Source organism: Vulpes vulpes, chromosome 10, assembly GCF_048418805.1.
Source record: "Vulpes vulpes isolate BD-2025 chromosome 10, VulVul3, whole genome shotgun sequence".
NCBI lineage: Eukaryota > Metazoa > Chordata > Mammalia > Carnivora > Canidae > Vulpes > Vulpes vulpes.
Window position 1 is genome coordinate 82,289,233 of NC_132789.1, and position 19,241 is coordinate 82,308,473.

Consider the following 19,241-nt stretch of genomic DNA (forward strand, 5'->3'; position numbering starts at 1 on the left):
TTTCCTCCATCTCCATCCTCCTTAGTGATCTCATCCAGTCCTGCGAACTTAAAATAACCTCTATATGATGAAAATTCTAGACTCACAAGGCCAACTCTCCAGTGGATATTGAGAAGACATGTCAAACTTAACATGTTCAAAACAGAACTGTTGACACTTCCCCGCATCCCCCTTCTACCACCAAAATCTGTTCCTTTGCCACCTTCCCTAATCCAGTAAGTGGCAATTCCAGTCTTCCAGCTCCTCAGGCCAAACGCCCTGGAATATCTTGAATTCCCCAGTTTACCAGGAAAGCATATCCAGTTTATCAGGAAGTCATGTAAGCTCTGTGTTCAGAATTACGTCCAGGATCCAATACCACTTCCACTACTCTTACCACTTTGACCCTAAACTCTTGTCTGGAGTAAAGCTTCTTAACTGGTCTTTCTTTCCTCATGGGCTGTCCCCTTCTTTCTGCCCATCCAACCCCAGGCTTTTATTTAACACAGCAGCCATAGGGGTCCTTTCTTCTTCTTCTTCTTCTTCTTCTTTAAAGATTTAAAAAAAATTTATTGAGAGAGAGAGAGAGAGAGAGAGAGAGGCAGAGACACAGGCAGAGGGAGAAGCAGGCTCCATGCAGGAAGCCCGTTGCGGGACTGAGTCCCACATCTCCAGGATCACACCCCGGGCTGCAGGCGGTGCTAAACCGCTGTGCCACCGGGGTTGCCCCATAGGGGTCCTTTCATAGTGCAAGTTGGATCTTGTCACTAGCCTACTCAAAACCTTCCAGTGGCATCCCCTCATTCTGAGTGAAAGGTTTAGTCCTTATAATGGCCAACAAGCCTTTTACAGTACCACTCACCCCTCTCCCACTACCTTGTGCCATGGCTCCTACAGCCTCTCCCTTCCTCACTGCCCTCTCCAAATACTGGCCTTTTCCTTGTCCTCCAGCTGGCCTACCACGCTGTTGCCTCAGGTCCTTTGCCCTCACCGTCCCCTTCACTTGGAGTCTCCTTGCCTTAGATGCCCACATGGCTCACTCCCTGGTTCTTCCTGGACTTTGATCCAATGCCCCCTTTAAGTCTAAAAGTTTCCCACCTCCACTCTGGTACTCCTAGTCTCCCATTCTCCCTATTCCCCTTCCCATATAATGATTCTCTTTCTGTATGACATTTATCATCACCGGATAGTTACATGTTTAAGTGTTTGTCTGTTTAATCCTGCTGGTAAGGGAGCTAGATAAGGCAAGAACTTTTCTGTCCTTTGTTCACTGCTGTCCCTGGAACGGGGCCTGTCATACAAGTAAGCACTAAATAAACACTTGGTGAGCAAATGAATGGATCAAGTAAATTGTGTTTTAAAAGCACCTTTTCATCAGCACCAGTGGTTTCTGTCTGGTTTTCCACTGTCAGTGCGGAAGGGTTTGTTTTTTATTAATACGTAGAAAGTTTGTTCTAGTAGTACTAGAGCACTAGTACTAGATACACTAGTTATAGTACTGAGAGTACCACTACATAGAGCAAACATGCAGCGAAGGCAGGTCTGGGAAGTGGCACTGCCATGCCATCATTACTGTGCTTAGCTTCAGGGGAGATGACATTCCAAAGAGCCGGCTTCCTGGGGCTCAGAAAGCTTTTGAATTGTGTCCAATTTTATATCTCCTCTTGCCCCCACAGTAACTTGTCAAAAACCTACCGAGTACCCCATGGCATTAAAAAAGTGGGCAGCTAACTTTAATTTCTGGCTGGAGTTGTTTGGATGGGGCTGTAGAGGGGGACAAGGAAGTGGTGGGTGTCCCCCTTGTTTTGCAGCTGCGGGCTTGTTTGTTCTTTGCTGTAAAGAGGCACAGAGCTGGCTGTCAATAGATACATGCACACTGGTTTATAGTGTCTGATTCAATTAAGGGAACTTCTGGGAAGAGACACGACCAAATAAATAATTGGAGAGATGCACCTCTGAAATGACAATTGTTATTCACAGGTCTCTGTTTGCAAGTGGAGATTGAGAGACACGAACTTCAAGTGAATGAGATCTCCTGGGTGAGAGTCTTCACTTCAAACACAGTAAACAACTGTTGTTCTGTGATGCACATTTTAGTACTGCTACGGGCAAGCTTTCTAAATATTAATAATAATAATAAAGACCAAACCCCTCTGCAACTGACAGCGAGTGTAGAGCTAGTGGGAAGTACTGGGAGATGGGCTGCTGTCAGCTCTCCTGGATGTGCAAAGGCCTCATCAGAATGGACAAGCTCCAGAACACCATAATTGTGTTCCCCTCATTTCTTGTGGCATTTCCCTTTCAGAAGCATGGAGTGTATATGACTTTGGGTACATTATTGATTATTAATGTGTGACATTAACCTCCTTAGAGTTACTTCTAACTATGTGGGTGGGTGGTTTTTACTTTGAAATAAATATGAAGCTCGGGAATTAAAAGTCTGCACTAACTTGATGCACTAAAAGTTGATATTGGAGACCTACAGCTTGATAAGCATTTTGTACATACTTCGGGGTGCCCCTGCAAGCCACGATCAGCTGCCATGAGGCTGGTGCAGGTACACACTGGCCCTTCTTGCTCTGGTCCCATCACTGAGGCTAAACGAGAGGCAGACAGCTAACACACCATTCTTAGATATTTCTAGAAGTCTGGGTGATGTGATGGAAAGACCTGGTCTTTGTTTTTTTTTTTTTTTTTTTTTAAATTTTTATTTATTTATGATAGTCACAGAGAGAGAGAGAGAGGCAGAGACACAGGCAGAGGGAGAAGCAGGCTCCATGCACTGGGAGCCCGACATGGGATTCGATCCCGGGTCTCCAGGATCGCGCCCTGGGCCAAGGGCAGGCGCCAAACCGCTGCGCCACCCAGGGATCCCAAGGACCTGGTCTTTGATGTCAGAGGCCTGGGTTTAAACCCTGACCATGCTGCCTGTCAGCTATATGATCAGGTGATCTAACCCTTATACCTTTAAGTTTCCATATCTGTTTAAAATGAGGTTAAAATAACTGTCTTGGAGGAGAGTTGGAGGTTTTAGTGAGGCAGTGTTGGTCAAGTGCGTAGTTCGGTACCTGGCATAGAGTCAGCACCCCCAAAATGATTATGATTATTGTTATGATTATGGTTAGAAATAGCATTATGAGAGACTACTGTGGGGCTCAGATTTCAGTAGTTTATAGGACTGAACAGGGAAGGGGCTTGCCACTGAAATCATCCAGGGTGAGGTCTGAAGCATTCCTAAAGCTTTTGTGACTGCTGAGGATTGCCACAGGAAGAGACTTCCTCTCTAGGGTGCTGCCAAAACCTTCATCTGTCTACAGCTTATGGATAAGTGCTTGCGGTTCTGTTTGGGTTGCTTTTCCTTTCAGAGTGCTGACTTCTGGAAAGCAGAGATTCTATCTTGTGTTTCTTTTCTTTCTTTTTAAATTTTAATTTAATTCTTTTTAAAAAGGGTTTATTTATTTATTTCAGAGAGAGAGAGAGAGAGAGAGAGAGAGAGAGAGTAAGCATGAGCAGGGGAAGAGGGGCAGAGGGAGAGAGAGAAGCAGATTCCCCACTGAGCAGGGAGCCTGATGCAGGGCTTGATCCCAGGACCTTGAGATTATGACCTGAGCCAAAATCAAGAGTTGGAGGCTTAACTAACTGAGCCACCCAGGTGCCTTTCTTTTCTTTCTTTTTTTAAAAGTCTTTCCATGCTATCAGTTACACTGATTTTATATATTTCTTTTCATGAAAGGACTTATATAAGGGTAACTTTCAAATACCAGGCATGCTGAAATTATTTTAAACATGCCTAAACTTTACTCTTAGCTTAAAGAAAGAAAGCTTCACTTTCGGAGTGACTGTTAAGGGTGATGGGTAGGCACTAAATGAATGGCTTTCCTTTGATCAGGCTATGCCTTGTGAAATACTGGCATACTTCCACATCTAAATGCTGTGGTTTAACCAGATTGATGCAAAGGGAACTCAAAAGACCTTTGAAGTTCAGGCACAAATATAGGTATAGATTAGAGAAACAGAAGCAAATTTTTATCCTTCCTAGACATAACCACAATATCACATACTGAAGCTGTGGAACCAGGTAAGTGATTCCGAGAAATCAGAATCCAAGCCTACGGAGTTATTTTTAAAATTTATTGCTTATCTTTTAATGGTACTTTGTAGTATGTCATGAGCATCTATGTTCTAAGTATCTCCTTTTGGCTAATAATGAGATAAAAAGTATCCACATCATAGCCAGACTAAAGTTAAAAACAAACAAACAAACAAACAAACAAAACAAGACTCCAAATCAACCAAGCCAAGTTGACCCAAACTAATTTTCACTATCATTAAAAAGCACTAACACAAAACTTACCTGAATGCTCTGCTAGGTCAAAAGCGTCCCTAAAGACCTAGGCAGGTGAGCCACCATCTTTGGAAACCAAGAGGTGATTCTGGATGCATGTATTATGGTGGCTCTAAACTTTCAGATGCATAATACTATTTTTTTGGTATATTTCAAAAATTGGACCCTAGGGGCTTATTCTTAAAAATTCTGAATCAGATGAATTCATCTCCTTTTTTGTTTCTTTAAAGGAAGTGACTTGCTGTAATTTAGAAGGCCATCCTTGGAGAAATATTGATCTTAAGGTACCCCTCTAAAGGCTCAAGATTCTAAAGCTGAATACCTTTCAAAATCAGAGAATTATATAACGTTAGAATAAGAAGGGCCCCAGAGATCATCTAGCCTAAATTTTGTATTGCTAGTGGGCCGCAGGTCTGATACTAGAGCAGAAAACTTTCTGAAGAACTCTCATCACAGTTCAGCACGTGGCTAAGAGTCAGACTTGGTGTGAGTTCTGGTTCTGCCACCTGGGTCATGTGACTCGGGTAAGCTGCCTATCACTTAGGAACCTCACTTTCCCTATATGGGGTGATTGTGAAAGTAATGTGAGCTGGTGTGTGTAAAGAACTGTTGGGAAGTGACCTATACCAGGGTTGTCGTGAAGAAGTTTCTGATTCTTTCTGGCAGATAATGAGTAGTGGCCAAAGAAAGAATTTTAAGGTAGGTGAAGATGAGCTACACCCCCATAAGCTGGCTAGCAGGTTTGAATGAAAGCAAGCTGCCACATACCCAGGTATTTTTATTTATTTTTTATTTTTTAAAGATTTTATCTATTTATTCATGAGAGACACAGAGAGAGAAAGAGGCAGAGACACAGGTAGAGGGAGAAGCAGGCTCCACGCAGGGAGCCCAACGTGGGATTTGATCCCGGGTCTCCAGGATCATGCCCTGGGCCAAAGGCAGGCGCCAAACCGCTCAGCCACCTAGGGATCCCCCTACCCAGGTATTTTTAACTGAACACATATTAGTAGTCACACACAAACACAGTTTAAACAACCTATCCTGTCCACTCAAAGCTCCAATTCTGACCTTTCAAGTGCTCTCACTAGCCCCTTGCATGAGGTCCTCTCAAAGAACACACAGCAACATTCTAGAGCAGGATTCTGTGATCCTTACAGTCAGCCTCAGGCAACCACAGGTCCTACTCATAGCAACAGAGCACAAAACCACGCAGGGATGAGCCTCCAGCACAGACCTGAGGATTTCATATTCGAGCCACTGGACTGACTAGATTCTTTGTAAAAAGTAGGAAGTAGCTCTAAAGTTTTCAGGCAGTCTACATATCAGTGAGAGTTCATTCATTACATTTATCATGCTAAGTAACAAGCTGGTAATTTCATCAATAAAAACCTATTTCAGAATGCATTATGCAGATTAGCAAAAATCTCTGGTTGAAAGATATAGATAACAAAAGCATTTGTTGGAGCTGCCTCTGGAGTATTTCCTTTCTGATAAAATAGTAGCTGAACACTTGGGTGAGAATTTTCCATTGGAGCAACTGGCCCTAACTAGTACATACATATGTGATGCCACACTATGAACACAAAGCTATTTTCAAGTAAATTACTTCATGTAACAAGCACATAGCACAGTATTTGCCTATTAAGTACCCAATTACTGTTAGCTGTTATCATTATTCCTACTACTATTGAAAACATGATGAATAGAGACACAATTAAAAAATAAATTAAAAAAGGTGTAGAAACTCTTTACTATAAGCTGTATTAATAAAACCTAAATGCAGATGATCTCCTATAACCACAAATCAAGAATTGTTCTGAGTTTTGATTTAGCTTGGATTCCTACATGGTATCAGAAATTTGGGTTAAAGTTTAAATAAAAAAAGACAGTAGAAGCTAAAGCCTACATGGTAACTATCTGAGGAAGAGGATAAAATCTCACCAAGAAGGTATAAGGTAATAATTTTCAGACTTTGGATTATGACCCATTAATGAGTTGCACATCAATTTAATAGGTTTTATCTACCACTTGTATAGAATATGGAATGTATCAAATATGTATCACATATGGAATGTATATCACATAAAGTAAGAGTGCAGATTATTTTGTAAACCTTTTACGACAGGCAATGCATCCTAGATCACACTATAAAATGTATTTGTAACTGCAGGTTGTAGTTAAATACATTTGACAATCTATGGCATAGGAAACATGAAGAAGGAGAAGCATGTGGGGTATCAGGGTGCTAATCTTCCAGATGAACATCTCCTGGCATATCTTTGAGATTAATGGTACCTGAGGGTCAGGGGTTTTATTATCTTTAATTTCATACTTGCTGCCTAGGACCTGGGAACTTCCTAAATTTTTTTTTATTATATAAGTCTAGATATGCTAGTAATGATTTTCAGACACCAAATTCAGAATCAAAAACTCAAAACAAAATAATTCACAAACCTCTGAGGAACCCAAGTGTATCACTTTGAGAACTTCATTTCTTTCTTTCTTTATATGGATCAGAAAATGGTACAAAATGGCAGATACTCCCTCACTTTCATTTAGCATAGTACTAAAATCTACTGTCTATAATTTCAGTGGCATCTTTAAGAATCTATCAAATGGTCCCCAAAATGCCTTTCATTATGGAACCTTTACTCTAGCAGCAAACTGCAGGACAGAAATATATTTATGGCTACTGCTTGAACACAACCATCTATTTTTTCGTCTCTACTCTGGATTTTTATTTCCACTTTAACAGTTTATTGTCATACACCACCATGTCTCTTAGTTTGCAAGAAAAGAGTGGAGACAGTGATGCCTCATGAAAGGCAGGGGCTGGCTCATTAAGACTCAGTTTAAATAGAATGTAGAATATAACTTTTTTTGAGGGGGGTATTATGTCTCTTGAAATCTTATTTATTTTTATTTTTTATTCAAATTCAATTTAGTTAATATATAGTTTATTACTAGTTTCATGGTTAGAATTTAGTGATTCATCAGTTGCATGTAACATCCAGTGCTCATTACATCATGTGTCCTCCTAAAGCCCTTCACCCAGGCACCCCATCCTTCCATCTACCTCCCCTCCAGCAACTCTCAGGTTGTTTCCTATAGTTCAGAGTCTCTTATGGTTTGCCACCCACTCTGTTTTACTCTGGTGATGGGAATGCAAACTGGTGCAATCACCTAGAAAACACTACGGAGATTCCTCAAAAAGTTAAAAGTAAATTGTCCTATATCCCAGCAACTGCACTAGTAGGTATTTATCCAAAGGATACAAATATAGTGATGCGAAGGGGCATCTGCACCCCAGTTTTTATGCAGCAATGCCCACAACAGCCAAACTGTGGGAAGAGCCCAGATGTCCATCGACAGATGAATGGACAGGATGTGGTATGTATATAAAGGAATATTAGTCAGCTATTGAAAAGAATGAAATCTTGCATTTGCAATGATGTGGAGGGAGCTAGAGGGTATAAGGCTGAGTGAAATAAGTCAGTCAGAGAAAGACAAATACCATATGATTCCACTCATATGTGGAACTTAAGAAACCAAACCGATGAGCACAGGGGAGGGAAGAATATAACTTACTGTTATTAAAGAAGGTGGAAGGAATGAGTACCAGCTTATGACTGGGCCATGTGGAAATATGTGCTTATGGGGACAATGATAGATACTGAGTATTTTTAAACTATTTTATAATTAGCAATGTCATCAGAAGTGATTTTCTTTTTTAAATAATAAAATACTCCAAACTCACACCAAGATCACACATTTACAGTATGTGGAATCAGTATAGCACCTTTTGATCTTCAAAGTGCTGTCATATCTTACTACCCAGTGCGGTTCTGGAAGTTGGGAGGCTGAGAATCTGGTCTCCATTAGTTATATGGTCTGGGGTAAGCCTGTAAAATTTTTCCATCTCTTTGTAAGCACTATAATTACTGACCTCCTAATAGTCAAGGTTTTCAGGTTACATGATTTACTCAGCTCAATGTTTTAAAAAGTGCTTCCCAGTCATGGGGCAGTTTAATTCTATACACCAAATAGAGTCACAGGTAAGTTTTAGGGGAAAAGAACAACAGAAACAGAAACTTCTGTAGTTCAATCCCATCTCCTCTTGAGAAAAGAATGCAGATGTTATTAAGTGATCTCTTCAGCCCAAGTGGCAAGTAGCCCTGTCACATTCTCAGATAGCTTCCAAGTAAAACTGAAAATAAGATCCTTTGCAGATTCTGTTTCTTTAACCTCTTTCAGAAGAAGCAAGAGCTGTATTTCCTTCCCTGTAGTATTATACCATCACTTACAGAATTGTTTGCGAACTCTTTTCTCTTTCATAGATGGCAGGGAAACTGCTATCTTAAGGAATGGAAATATCAGTCATTGAGCACAGACTCACAGAAACTTGAGCCTGGGAGGAATGTCACATGCTGTCTTGTCCATCTTCCCACTTAACAGATGAGGAAGTTGAGGCCCACAGCAGTTACATGATTTGTTCCAGCTTTTGGTGAGAGAATTGGAACCTGAATCTGGGCTAAAATCAGGTATGTGTTCTTTTCACTCTTTCCAGAATCCCAGTGCCTTGCCATAAAGTTATATTCTTTTTGCTTTAATAGAATGGTTGCTTAATAGTTTCTTGTCGCAGTTCAGCTGTGTGACTGCAACCCTGGACTCATAATGAAGTATAAACAATGTGAGGGAATACCTGCCTTGATTCACCTTTGTATGCAGTGTCTAGAAATGGTAAGACATACAGTGGACCTGTAATAGTGTTGATCACAATACTCTAAAATTTAAATAGCATTCCTTCAATTCCGAAATGCTCTTAGAAATAAGAAATGACTGAGCGTCTCACAATCGACTGCCAACAGCTGACACGCTATGAGAGTACATGCTTTCATTGTGCTGTTTAAAAACATGAAAAACTAATATAAATATATACTTAAGGATCTCAAACATCCTGAAACATTTTCTTTCTTGGCGTTGTGAGAACTTTTTTTTTTTTTTTTTTTTACATATACTGAAACTCTAGATAAGCAAAGTGATCTGAATACTCAAGAGAAAAAGATAAATAAAATAAAAGTAAAATACTAATTCCACAGAGTATCTTGGATCGAATTACTCTCTTGATGAGATCTATTGACTGACTGTGCACTGAGCCATTGTTAACCAGGCTACAAGCTGTTCTTCAATCTCTGCTATGTAAAATACCTTGTCATTATTATACAAATACTGGCATCAAACTCTCAGAGAAGAATTTAGGAGAGTTCGTGGCTTTCACGGCAACCCACAGCAAATGATGCCGTCTTGACAAAATATAAAATTACCTCCAACCCTGAGCTGAAACTATGGGAGAGCAGCAAACAAGCCCTGTAGTATTGTTTTAGATGAAGCACAGTGATAGCTCAGTGCTTCCTTCGGGCCTCCTCTTTCTTCCTGAACGAACTCCAGGGAATGGCATCATGTCAGGCTTTCCAGATGGATTATGTGAAGCCATAGCTCAATGTCATTTTCAATAGGAAGCCTCATAATTAAAGGTCAAATAGTCACTTCATCTGCAATCAATCAATAGAAAAAGTACTAATACGAAGAACTAATCAATCAATGGCAAATGCACTAATAAAAGCAATGAATCAAATTCAGCATCTGTGTAGAGGCAAGTACACTGAAGAGATTGAGACGGGGCAAAGGCAAGAACAATAAAATAAATTGGAAGTGTAGGTACAAGAGAATATTTAGAAGGATTCTCAAGCAAGAGTTTTCATCTTTGGTTCATTAGTTACCTGGGCCCACTCAGCCTGCAATGATTTATTCTTAAATACAAATACTGTATATAATAATGAATAGTATCTCCTAAGGCTAACTTAATGTATTCTATTGGAGGTGTCATATGCAGGTGCGTGCGTGTGTTCTGTGTGTATAAAAACAGTAGGAAAGATATTTTGATAGTGACCTCAAAAGGGTCACTATAGTTTCTAAATGCCAAATAGATCTATTATAATTTACTGTATTTCACCTTTGTGTGAAATACAGAGGTGAGAGACAGTATAACGCTGAGTGATATTCTCTGAAATACATACCCCGCTTTCTGGAATATGATTTTTTCACACTTAGTGGGATGTTTTTTCATTTCCATGCAGGTGAGAATTTCCCTTAAGATAGTGGACTGTGGCTCAGGCTACTGTCACAGCACATCCTCTGTACCGTGATGTCCTCCTTACCGGAGGACCTAAGGGTCTATTTCACAAGAGAACACTGCAAAAACAAAGTGTATAAGCAGACAAAAGTCAAATTGACTCAACCCTTTTTAGCAAAACAGCTACTTCTGACTGGTGTTCAGAGCACCTGTTTGCCTGAAAATTAGGTTTCAGAAAGCATTGGGAACAGAAGACTATAGCTTTGAGATTCAGAAAAATAAAAAAGAGAAAAAAAAAAAAGATCTAATGGGTAGGCATTTTACTTATAGACTAGGGAAGACTACTGATCATGCTGCAGTATGCTTCTTGGGGCAGGCTCTTTGTTCAAAACAGCCAGCTCCGGCACAGAAGGACATGGTGGAGAGACAAAATGTCCATTTTGGTTTTCCTGACAAAAGCAAACCCCTAGGAGTGTATGGGGTTTAAAAGCCCGTTGGAGAAATGCAGGACTGTATCTGGTGTGGCCATGGCTCAGCATCTATTCTGAGGACATGGGCTCATTTGATCTCTGGCTCTGGACATCTGAGGCATCTGGCAGCACTCGCCTCTGGACACCCTACCTTTGTAACAGCCCCTTACTTTTGAGGAGACTTGGAACGTTAGACATCACCACGTGGGAAATAAAGTGCAAGATGATTTCTTTGAAGTCAAAAATTAAACCAGGCCTATTACATAAATATCTAGAGGATGAGGGGTCAGGGGACTGGAGCCCTAGAAATGGTAACATAGTTGTAACTAATAGAGCTAATGAGAACTAATAACAACTACTACTTAAAAGACTGCTTCTGCTTAAAAGACTATGTGCTGTATGCCAGGAAGCACACCAACTCCTGCAGGTGGCCCACAGCAATCTACACCTGTGCAGTTGTTGCACACATTCTGTCCTGTACTGACTACCTGTTATGTACAAGTGCTGTGCTAGGTACTTAACACATTGTATCTTTAACCTTCATAAACCTTATAAAGTAAGTATTATTCTGCTCCATTTTACAAATGAAAAGCTAAGGTTCAGGGAGGTTAAGCAATTTGTCCAGAGTCACAAAGTTAGGATTGGAATGTGGCTTCCAAAGCTCTCTCAACTTCGATAGGATGATATTACAAAGAAAGCCTAACAAAAATACTGCAAGGTATAGACATTCAAAACAGTTAACCCTTGAACAACATGGGTTTGAACTACATGGGTCCACTAATACATAAATATTTTTTTCGATAAACACGGTACAGTACTGTAACTGTATGTTCTCTTCCTTATGCTTTTCTTAATCACGTTTTCTTTTCTCTAGCCTACTTTATTGTAAGAACACAGTATATAATATACATAACGTACAAAATATGGTTAATCGACTGTTATCAGTAAGGCTTCTCATCAACAGTAAGCTATTGATAAGTTTTTGGGGAGTCAGAAGTTTTACATGGTTTTTTGACTATGCGGGGGGGTGGTTGGTTCCCCCAAAGCCCCCTACTCCTGCATTATTCAAGGGTCAGCCATCTATCATTCATTCAGATCAGCTGAAGCCCTGCATAGCAAGTGCTCTTTAAAGAGTTTGTCCAATTTCGAAATCACTTTCCAAACTCAGCAAGATTGACAACAGATTCTATCAAACAAATATGCTTGCAGTCAGTAAAAATATTATGAAATGTCTTTGTTTTCTAGCTTACAAAGTGAACTTCTTTAACATGGACAGAGCAATGTCATGATTTTCATTCTCTTAAGTGAGTCTCATGCCAAAATGTAATTTTTAATGCGAGTCTTTACCACAATGTGCCCACTACCTCAAGGAGTTTGTGAATGATGTATATTTCAATAGCATTCCTGACTACTTAATGACTTTTTTTTAAAAACCCTATTCATCTATTCATGAGAGACACAGAGAAAGGCAGAGATATAGGCAAAGGGAAAAGCAGGCTCCCTGCGGGGAGCCCGATGTGGGACTCGATACCAGGACCCTGGGATCAAGACCTGAGCTGAAGGCAGATGCTCAACTGCTGAGCCACCCAACTGCTACACTTAATGACTTTTAGTGACTAAAAGCATGGATTCAGGCACCTGGGCAGGTTATTGGGACAATGCCACTACCCTAGATAAAGCTTAGTAGAAAATAGCACTTTTCTTCTTGATCTAACTTTTGTCCATTAAATAAATACATATTTCACTTTGGATGCTTGAATTAATGATAACTACATTGTGTTTCTTTATAGAAATAACATTCTGAAATGAACTTTAAACTAATGTCAATATCAGATTAGAGTAACAATATTTCTACCTTGCTCCAAGCTTCCAAAAAGTAAGTTAACATTTTCCAGGGACAACTCTAGAACCTTCAAAGCCATGTGTTTGCCCATTCACTTTCTGAAGTTCCCCACCCTTCCCTAGCCCTGTCACCCCCTCCTACAGCTTTTGATGTGAACCTTCCACACTGAAAACTTTTTATGAGAATCAAAAACATAATTACAAATTTATTTATTTTTTATTTTTTTATTTATGATAGTCACAGAGAGCGAGAGAGAGAGAGAGGCAGAGACATAGGCAGAGGGAGAAGCAGGCTCCATGCACCGGGAGCCCGATGTGGGATTCGATCCCGGATCTCCAGGATCGTGCCCTGGGCCAAAGGCAGGCGCCAAACCGCTGCGCCATCCAGGGATCCCACATAATTACAAATTAAGTTAAATCCTACAGTATTAAATTTAGGCCTTCAAAAATTGGTTCAATCAAATAATGGCATTTCAAAAGAATGACCTATCCTCACCTTGCTTTTGGTTTTTATCTACAGAGTGGACAATACTCCATTCTACTTAATTTGAAGAGTTGCTTATGTTTCAAAATCATAATATATAACTGTCTGAGGATAACATTAGGTTGATTTTTTAAAGTTTTATTTATTTATTCATGAGAGATACACAGAGAGAGAGAGAAAGGCAGAGACATAGGCAGAGAGAGAAGCAGGCTTCCTGTATAAAGTCCAATGTGGGACTTGATCCCAGGACCCTGGGATCACACCCTGAGCCAACGGCAGGTGCTCAACCACTGAGCCACCCAGGCGTCCCTTAAGTTGATTTTTAACTTTCTAAGTCACTTACCCAGTGTGAGGGACTTGTGTGTAGAACAGAAAATGATAGCCACAGTGTCTGCTGGTGTGAAACCCGAGTTATTCCTAGGGGCAAAAAAAGTGTTTTACAAATACTTATATATATATTAACTATTACATATTATATATATATATATTATTATATATAACACATCCCAAATCAAATGAAGTAGGTAGTACCTACCTTCATGTTAATATCATTTTGATCAATCCTGGTGATACAAGTAATTCTATGCCCAAATGTAGAGAGGTGTCTGAATTTCTTTTTAGAAAATCATTCCTGAGTCATTTATCCATGAAGAGAAAGTCTTATAAATGTGTGGTGGACCCACTTCTCACCCCTTCCCCATCCCTCTTTCCTAACCTCTGGCAACCACCAAGCTGCTCAAAAACCTTTTTCAAAAAAAACAAAACAAAACAAAAAACCAACCTTTTTCATTTCAAAATGTTCTGTATATGGAATGATATGGTATGTAACCCTTTGGGATTGGCTTTTTTTACTCAGCATAATTCACTAGACATTCATCTCATCTAAGTCATTGTGTATATCAATAATTTGTTCCTCTTATTGCTAAATAGTATCCCATGACATATATGTATCATAATTTGTTTAACCATTCACCTATGGAAGGACAGCTGGACTCTATCTAGTTATTGGTTATTAAAAATAAAGTTGCTCTAAAAAATATGTGGTGGAGGTCTCTGGAGATCACATACATAACCAGGCTGTGGTGTAGTGCTTTGTGAAAATCATGTAGCGGGGACCTCTGTTGGCAAAGTTACTAGGCTTATCACTTGACATTATTTCCAGTGGCTCGAGAGTGTTAATGTATCTCCATAATAGTTTCCCTCAAGAAGCAGCATACCTTTCTGGCATCAAACATGGTATGAAAAAAGATTTTTCATCATATTTTTTAGTAAAAAATATACGTTCTCACTCCTTGAGCAGTTACTGTGTATCAGATCCTCCTCTAAGGTCTATACATTGGAAGACAACTATCCCATAAGGTAGGCGATACAATAACCCTACAGAGAGAGGAGAAAACTGAGTGACACCAAAGTTGTGTAGCTTTATCCAGGGCCCCAGAGCTAGAAAGTGACAGAACCACAATTTAAATCAAGTCTGCTTACTCAGCCATTAGAAATGACAAATACCCACCATTTGCTTCAACGTGGATGGAACTGGAGGGTATTATGCTGAGTGAAGTAAGTCAATCGGAGAAGGACAAACATTATATGGTCTCATTCATTTGGGGAATATAAGTAATAGTGAAAGGGAATAGAAGGGAAGGGAGAAGAAATGGATAGGAAATATCAGAAAGGAAGACAGAACACGAAGACTCCTAACTCTGGGAAACGAACTAGGGGTAGTGGAAGGGGAGGAGGGCGGGGGGTGGGGGTGAATGGGTGATGGGCACTGAGGGGGGCACTTGATGGGATGAGCACTGGGTGTTATTCTGTATGTTGGCAAATTGAACACCAATAAAAAATAAATTTATTATTAAAAAATAAATAAATCAAGTCTGCCTTCTGTGCCTATACTATAGGCACAGAACTGCTATGTTCTGATTGTTATATTAAGCATTAATATACTAAACTCCATTAAATGTTATGGGGATTGGTACCGGTGAATTTCATATTCCGATTTTTCTATTTTGGGACAGGAAGACATAGAGAACCAGGAGCCAAAAGGATTAGAAATGTTATTGTGGTTAGTGTGCTTGTTATGTTAGAAACTGTTCCTTCCTGCAGAATCAGGATTTGAAGGTACAGTGAAACTATTTGTTCCCTGCCTTAATTTAGCAAATGGAAAATGCTCCAGAACCTGACTCTATATGTATATAGTTGCAGATATAACAATCTACCCAATTTTTAAGGATCTCTAATGAAAGCGATCCTACCACTTTCCTTAGTAACCTCATCCTCACATAAAACTTTCAATGGAAGAAAAATCTTCCCTAAATAGATCTACACATCCTGTTTTCTTTGTTATGTACTTACTGGAGGGGAGAAGGGTCTTCTTCTCCTATACCTCTTCCTCATCCCCTGTGTTAAGAGAATATGGAAATTTCCTTTGGTCTTCTCTCTTCTGAAAAGTCATGTGTTATCATGCTTCCTAACTAGTCTTACCTCCAGCTCTTTTTGGACACCTTCCCAAATTGAGTTTTTTGGTGTCTCACCTCAGTTGAAGATTCTCCATGGATATGTGACTTGAAAATGTGACTGCCTTACTGTTCCCACATTTTATTCTCGTATTTATATTGTGATATTACATTTCTTTTTAAACATTGCACTATACGGCTGACATATTCCTTGATCCCTTTGTTCATTATATATAATGGTCACATATATATGTGTGTGTGTGTGTATACACACACACACACACACACACACACACACAGATTGAGAGAGAGCGAGAGATTGAGAAAGAGAGAAAAAGAGGGGGTAGGAGGGTTATGGCACCAAAGACAAGGATTATCTTTTTTTTTTTTTTTTTTAAAGATTTTATTTTTCAGAGAGGCACAGAGAGAGAGAGAGGCAGACGGAGAAGCAGGCTCCATGCAGGGAGCCTGACGTGGGACTCGATCCTGGGTCTCCAGGATCACACCCTGGGCTGAAGGCATTGCTAAACTGCTGGGCCACTGGGGCTGCCCAGAAAATGATTATCTTGAGCTTGGCAGGGAATGGGGGACAATGATGGAGCATACAGAGGACCCTCTTGAAGGAAATAACAATTGAGCTGGGCTTTAAAGGCCAGGTTTAGGTGTGGGTAGGTGTGTATTTCAGATAAAGGAGAGTGAGGCTAAAATCTGGGGTCCAGGGGGCAGTTGGCAAAGAGCAGCCTCTTCAGGCTGACTTGTGTGCAGGGATACTGGCTTGTGACCAGGAGTGTGGACTTGACAAGATGGGCTAAGGAGGTCAAGAGGAGTAAGCACCCAGTGTGGTGTGAGACTGGTGATGATGAGGCTGGGCAGGAAGGAGAAAGTTGGAAGGGCCTGAAGAATCACAGTGAGGGCAGCGATGCTGGTAAGAGATATGAAGATAGAATCAAAAAAACTTGTTGGCTGTTGATCTCTGTGAAATATTCCCTCCCAGCAGCTAAAGAGCACAGGCTTTGGGGAGCACAGACACCTGAATTTCAATCCAGACCATCCTTTTGCTTATATATAAAATGGGGATAATACTGCTGGCCTCTTAGGGGTCATTGTGAGGATACAATACCAACGTTTGTTAAGAATTGGCACATTGCAAGTTTTTAACATAAGCTAGCTGATATTATTGTTGCTGTTACTTTTATTTTTTTATTTTTATTTTTTTTAAAATTTTTTATTTATTTATGATAGTCACAGAGAGAGAGAGAGAGGCAGAGACACAGGCAGAGGGAGAAGCAAGCTCCATGCACCGGGAGCCTGATGTGGGATTCGATCCCGGGTCTCCAGGATCGCGCCCTGGGCCAAAGGCAGGCGCCAAACCGCTGCGCCACCCAGGGATCCCGTTGCTGTTACTTTTAGAGAAGAGAAACAAGAAGCTTGGAATGATAGGATTAAAAGGAGCACTAGGCTGTTAATGGAAATTGGGAAGGGAAGAGGTGGCCCAATGGGGTCTGGGGAGAAGGCCAAGGAGATGAGCGAGGAGAATCTGTGTTAGTAAGAGAGTTCTATGTTTTCAAGAAATCTGGTAAAGAGAAGAAAAAGATCATGGATATCTGCAATCTGAACATGACCCTGCAGAGAGAGTGAAGGCCCACTCAGTGGGTAGAAACAACTGCTGAAACCAGGTCCTTAGAAAGGCCCGAGAGCCCAGGCGGCAGGTTTAACCTGAGAGGGCTCATTTCCCAGTCGGTGAACTGGACACAAAAAAAGACAAGGTGAGTGAAAAATAGAAAATTTTAATGTAGGGAATGGGAAAGTAGAGGCAATTTATGTCAGATATTTCACTTTCTTTGTAAAGCATAGACACTTCACTCATCCACATAGTTTGGGGTAATAAAGAGGCCTGGATGCGTAAGAAATTAGGAGAGAGGCACATCAGGCACTAGGACATAGAGTGACTTCACAGTGAATAAACCCCTTCTACAGGAATGGCCACCCACTCGGGCTTGTAGAGCATGTGGCATAACACACTGGCCTTGTTTGAGGCTATTCTCCAGCAATGCCTGTTGTGTCAGTGACACTATGAAGGCCTTTGTCATCTTTCGCTAGCCCTGTTTATAACCCAGTGTGTTTGCCTCTGGATTATGCTGTTTGTTGTTTGTTTTTTTTTTCTTTCCACGACAGTCCAGCAATACCCTTCTCCTTTAGTGAACTTTGTTCGGCTTGATATCTTGCTCTTTCCAGGTGGTAGTACACTTCTAGTGTGTCAAAGTCTCTCCAGCCCAGAAGGCTCTGATTTAATCTGGCATTGGCTGTCAGCCGTTAGAGCTGTACTTCTGGTGCAGCTAAGAAGGATATCTGCATGACCGGCTCCCCTGTCTGGAGGTAAGGAGGCTGCAGGTAAGGTGGCTGAGGTTAGGCCTGTGCAGGGAAGGTTCCAGCCCGATCTGAGTTGGAACACAGCCCTGCAGTTCTACTGCCACAGCATCTGCTAGTGGGGAGGGAGGAGTATCAGCACATAAAAACGGCCCGTTTATGGTTAAAAACAATACTCTCCCTGCCTGAACACTATCTGGAGAGACACAGAACGGGTCTTGAGGAAAGCCAACAGAGCAAATGCTCACTTAAGCCTCCATTCATGAGGAGGAGAAGGATGGTGCTAGTGAGCCACCAGAGCAGGAAACAAGAGAGCATTTTCTAAGCCCTCTACTCCTGCTACTTCCTTCTTCCTGGAACTGCCTCAGAAGCTCCAGTGTGCTCCTGCTGCCTGCTTTCTCCAAAAAAGGGGAAGGTTAATAAACGGCGTCTCTAAAGTCAGACACCTCTAGGAAGTAGGCTGCCTGGAACTGGAGACCAGCTTTCTTTCTTTCTTTCTTTTTTTTTTTTTTTTTTTAACAAGCTTGCTTTCTGAGAAGGAAATTAAGAAAATAAAGACACCGACACCACCACCACCACCACACAGCGTAGTGGGTTAGAGGAGCTATCTCGGTAGGTAACCCTCCTGCAGCCACGTTCCGTCAAGGGGTGGCGCGATGGCAGAAAGTCATGCCAACACCCAGAAAAACGAAGCACCTTGTGCATTATGGTTGAGTGTAATGACTATAATTATTTTCAGTGATTAACGTCTCTATTGTGTTTGCTCATGCTCTTGAAAGGAAAGGAATCACATTACTATTTATTTTCTAACTCTATCTTATCTCTTTTTAATATTGATTTTCTTTTTATCCTGTTTTTATAATCCTTTTGATCACTTTGGCTTCCCTTGAGATGTTTATTTCCTTTTCTTCCCAACTGGTCTTTTTATGCTCTCTTACAAAGCTTTCAATCAGTGTTTCCCACATAATATTTATCTTGCCTTTCTCTGCAGTACTCACAAAGGAAAACATGTCAGAAGGTTTTACTAGTAGAATCACAGAATGTGGAACAGAAAAGGTCCTCTGAGAGAGTTCCATCTAAGCCCACTGTTTACAGAGGAGGAAACTTCCACGTGAAATACTTTCCTTTCTTAACCTCTGTACCTGTGTTTTGTCTTTACTTAATTTTA

General features: G+C 40.7%; 1 protein-coding gene across 2 annotated transcripts in view; it reads right to left on the reverse strand.

Moving 5' to 3' along the window:
- The window catches only part of SLC10A7 (solute carrier family 10 member 7), a 241,172-nt gene that overhangs the window by 15,595 nt on the left and 206,336 nt on the right, over nucleotides 1–19,241 (reverse strand). For both annotated transcript variants that reach the window (XR_011994971.1, XM_026018166.2), the window contains exon 10: nucleotides 13,597–13,670. Coding sequence is in view for 1 of the 2 variants with exons in the window: in XM_026018166.2 (XP_025873951.1) it covers nucleotides 13,597–13,670 (74 nt within the window). In the remaining variant the exon portion in view is untranslated. The remainder of the gene's footprint in view (nucleotides 1–13,596; nucleotides 13,671–19,241) is intronic.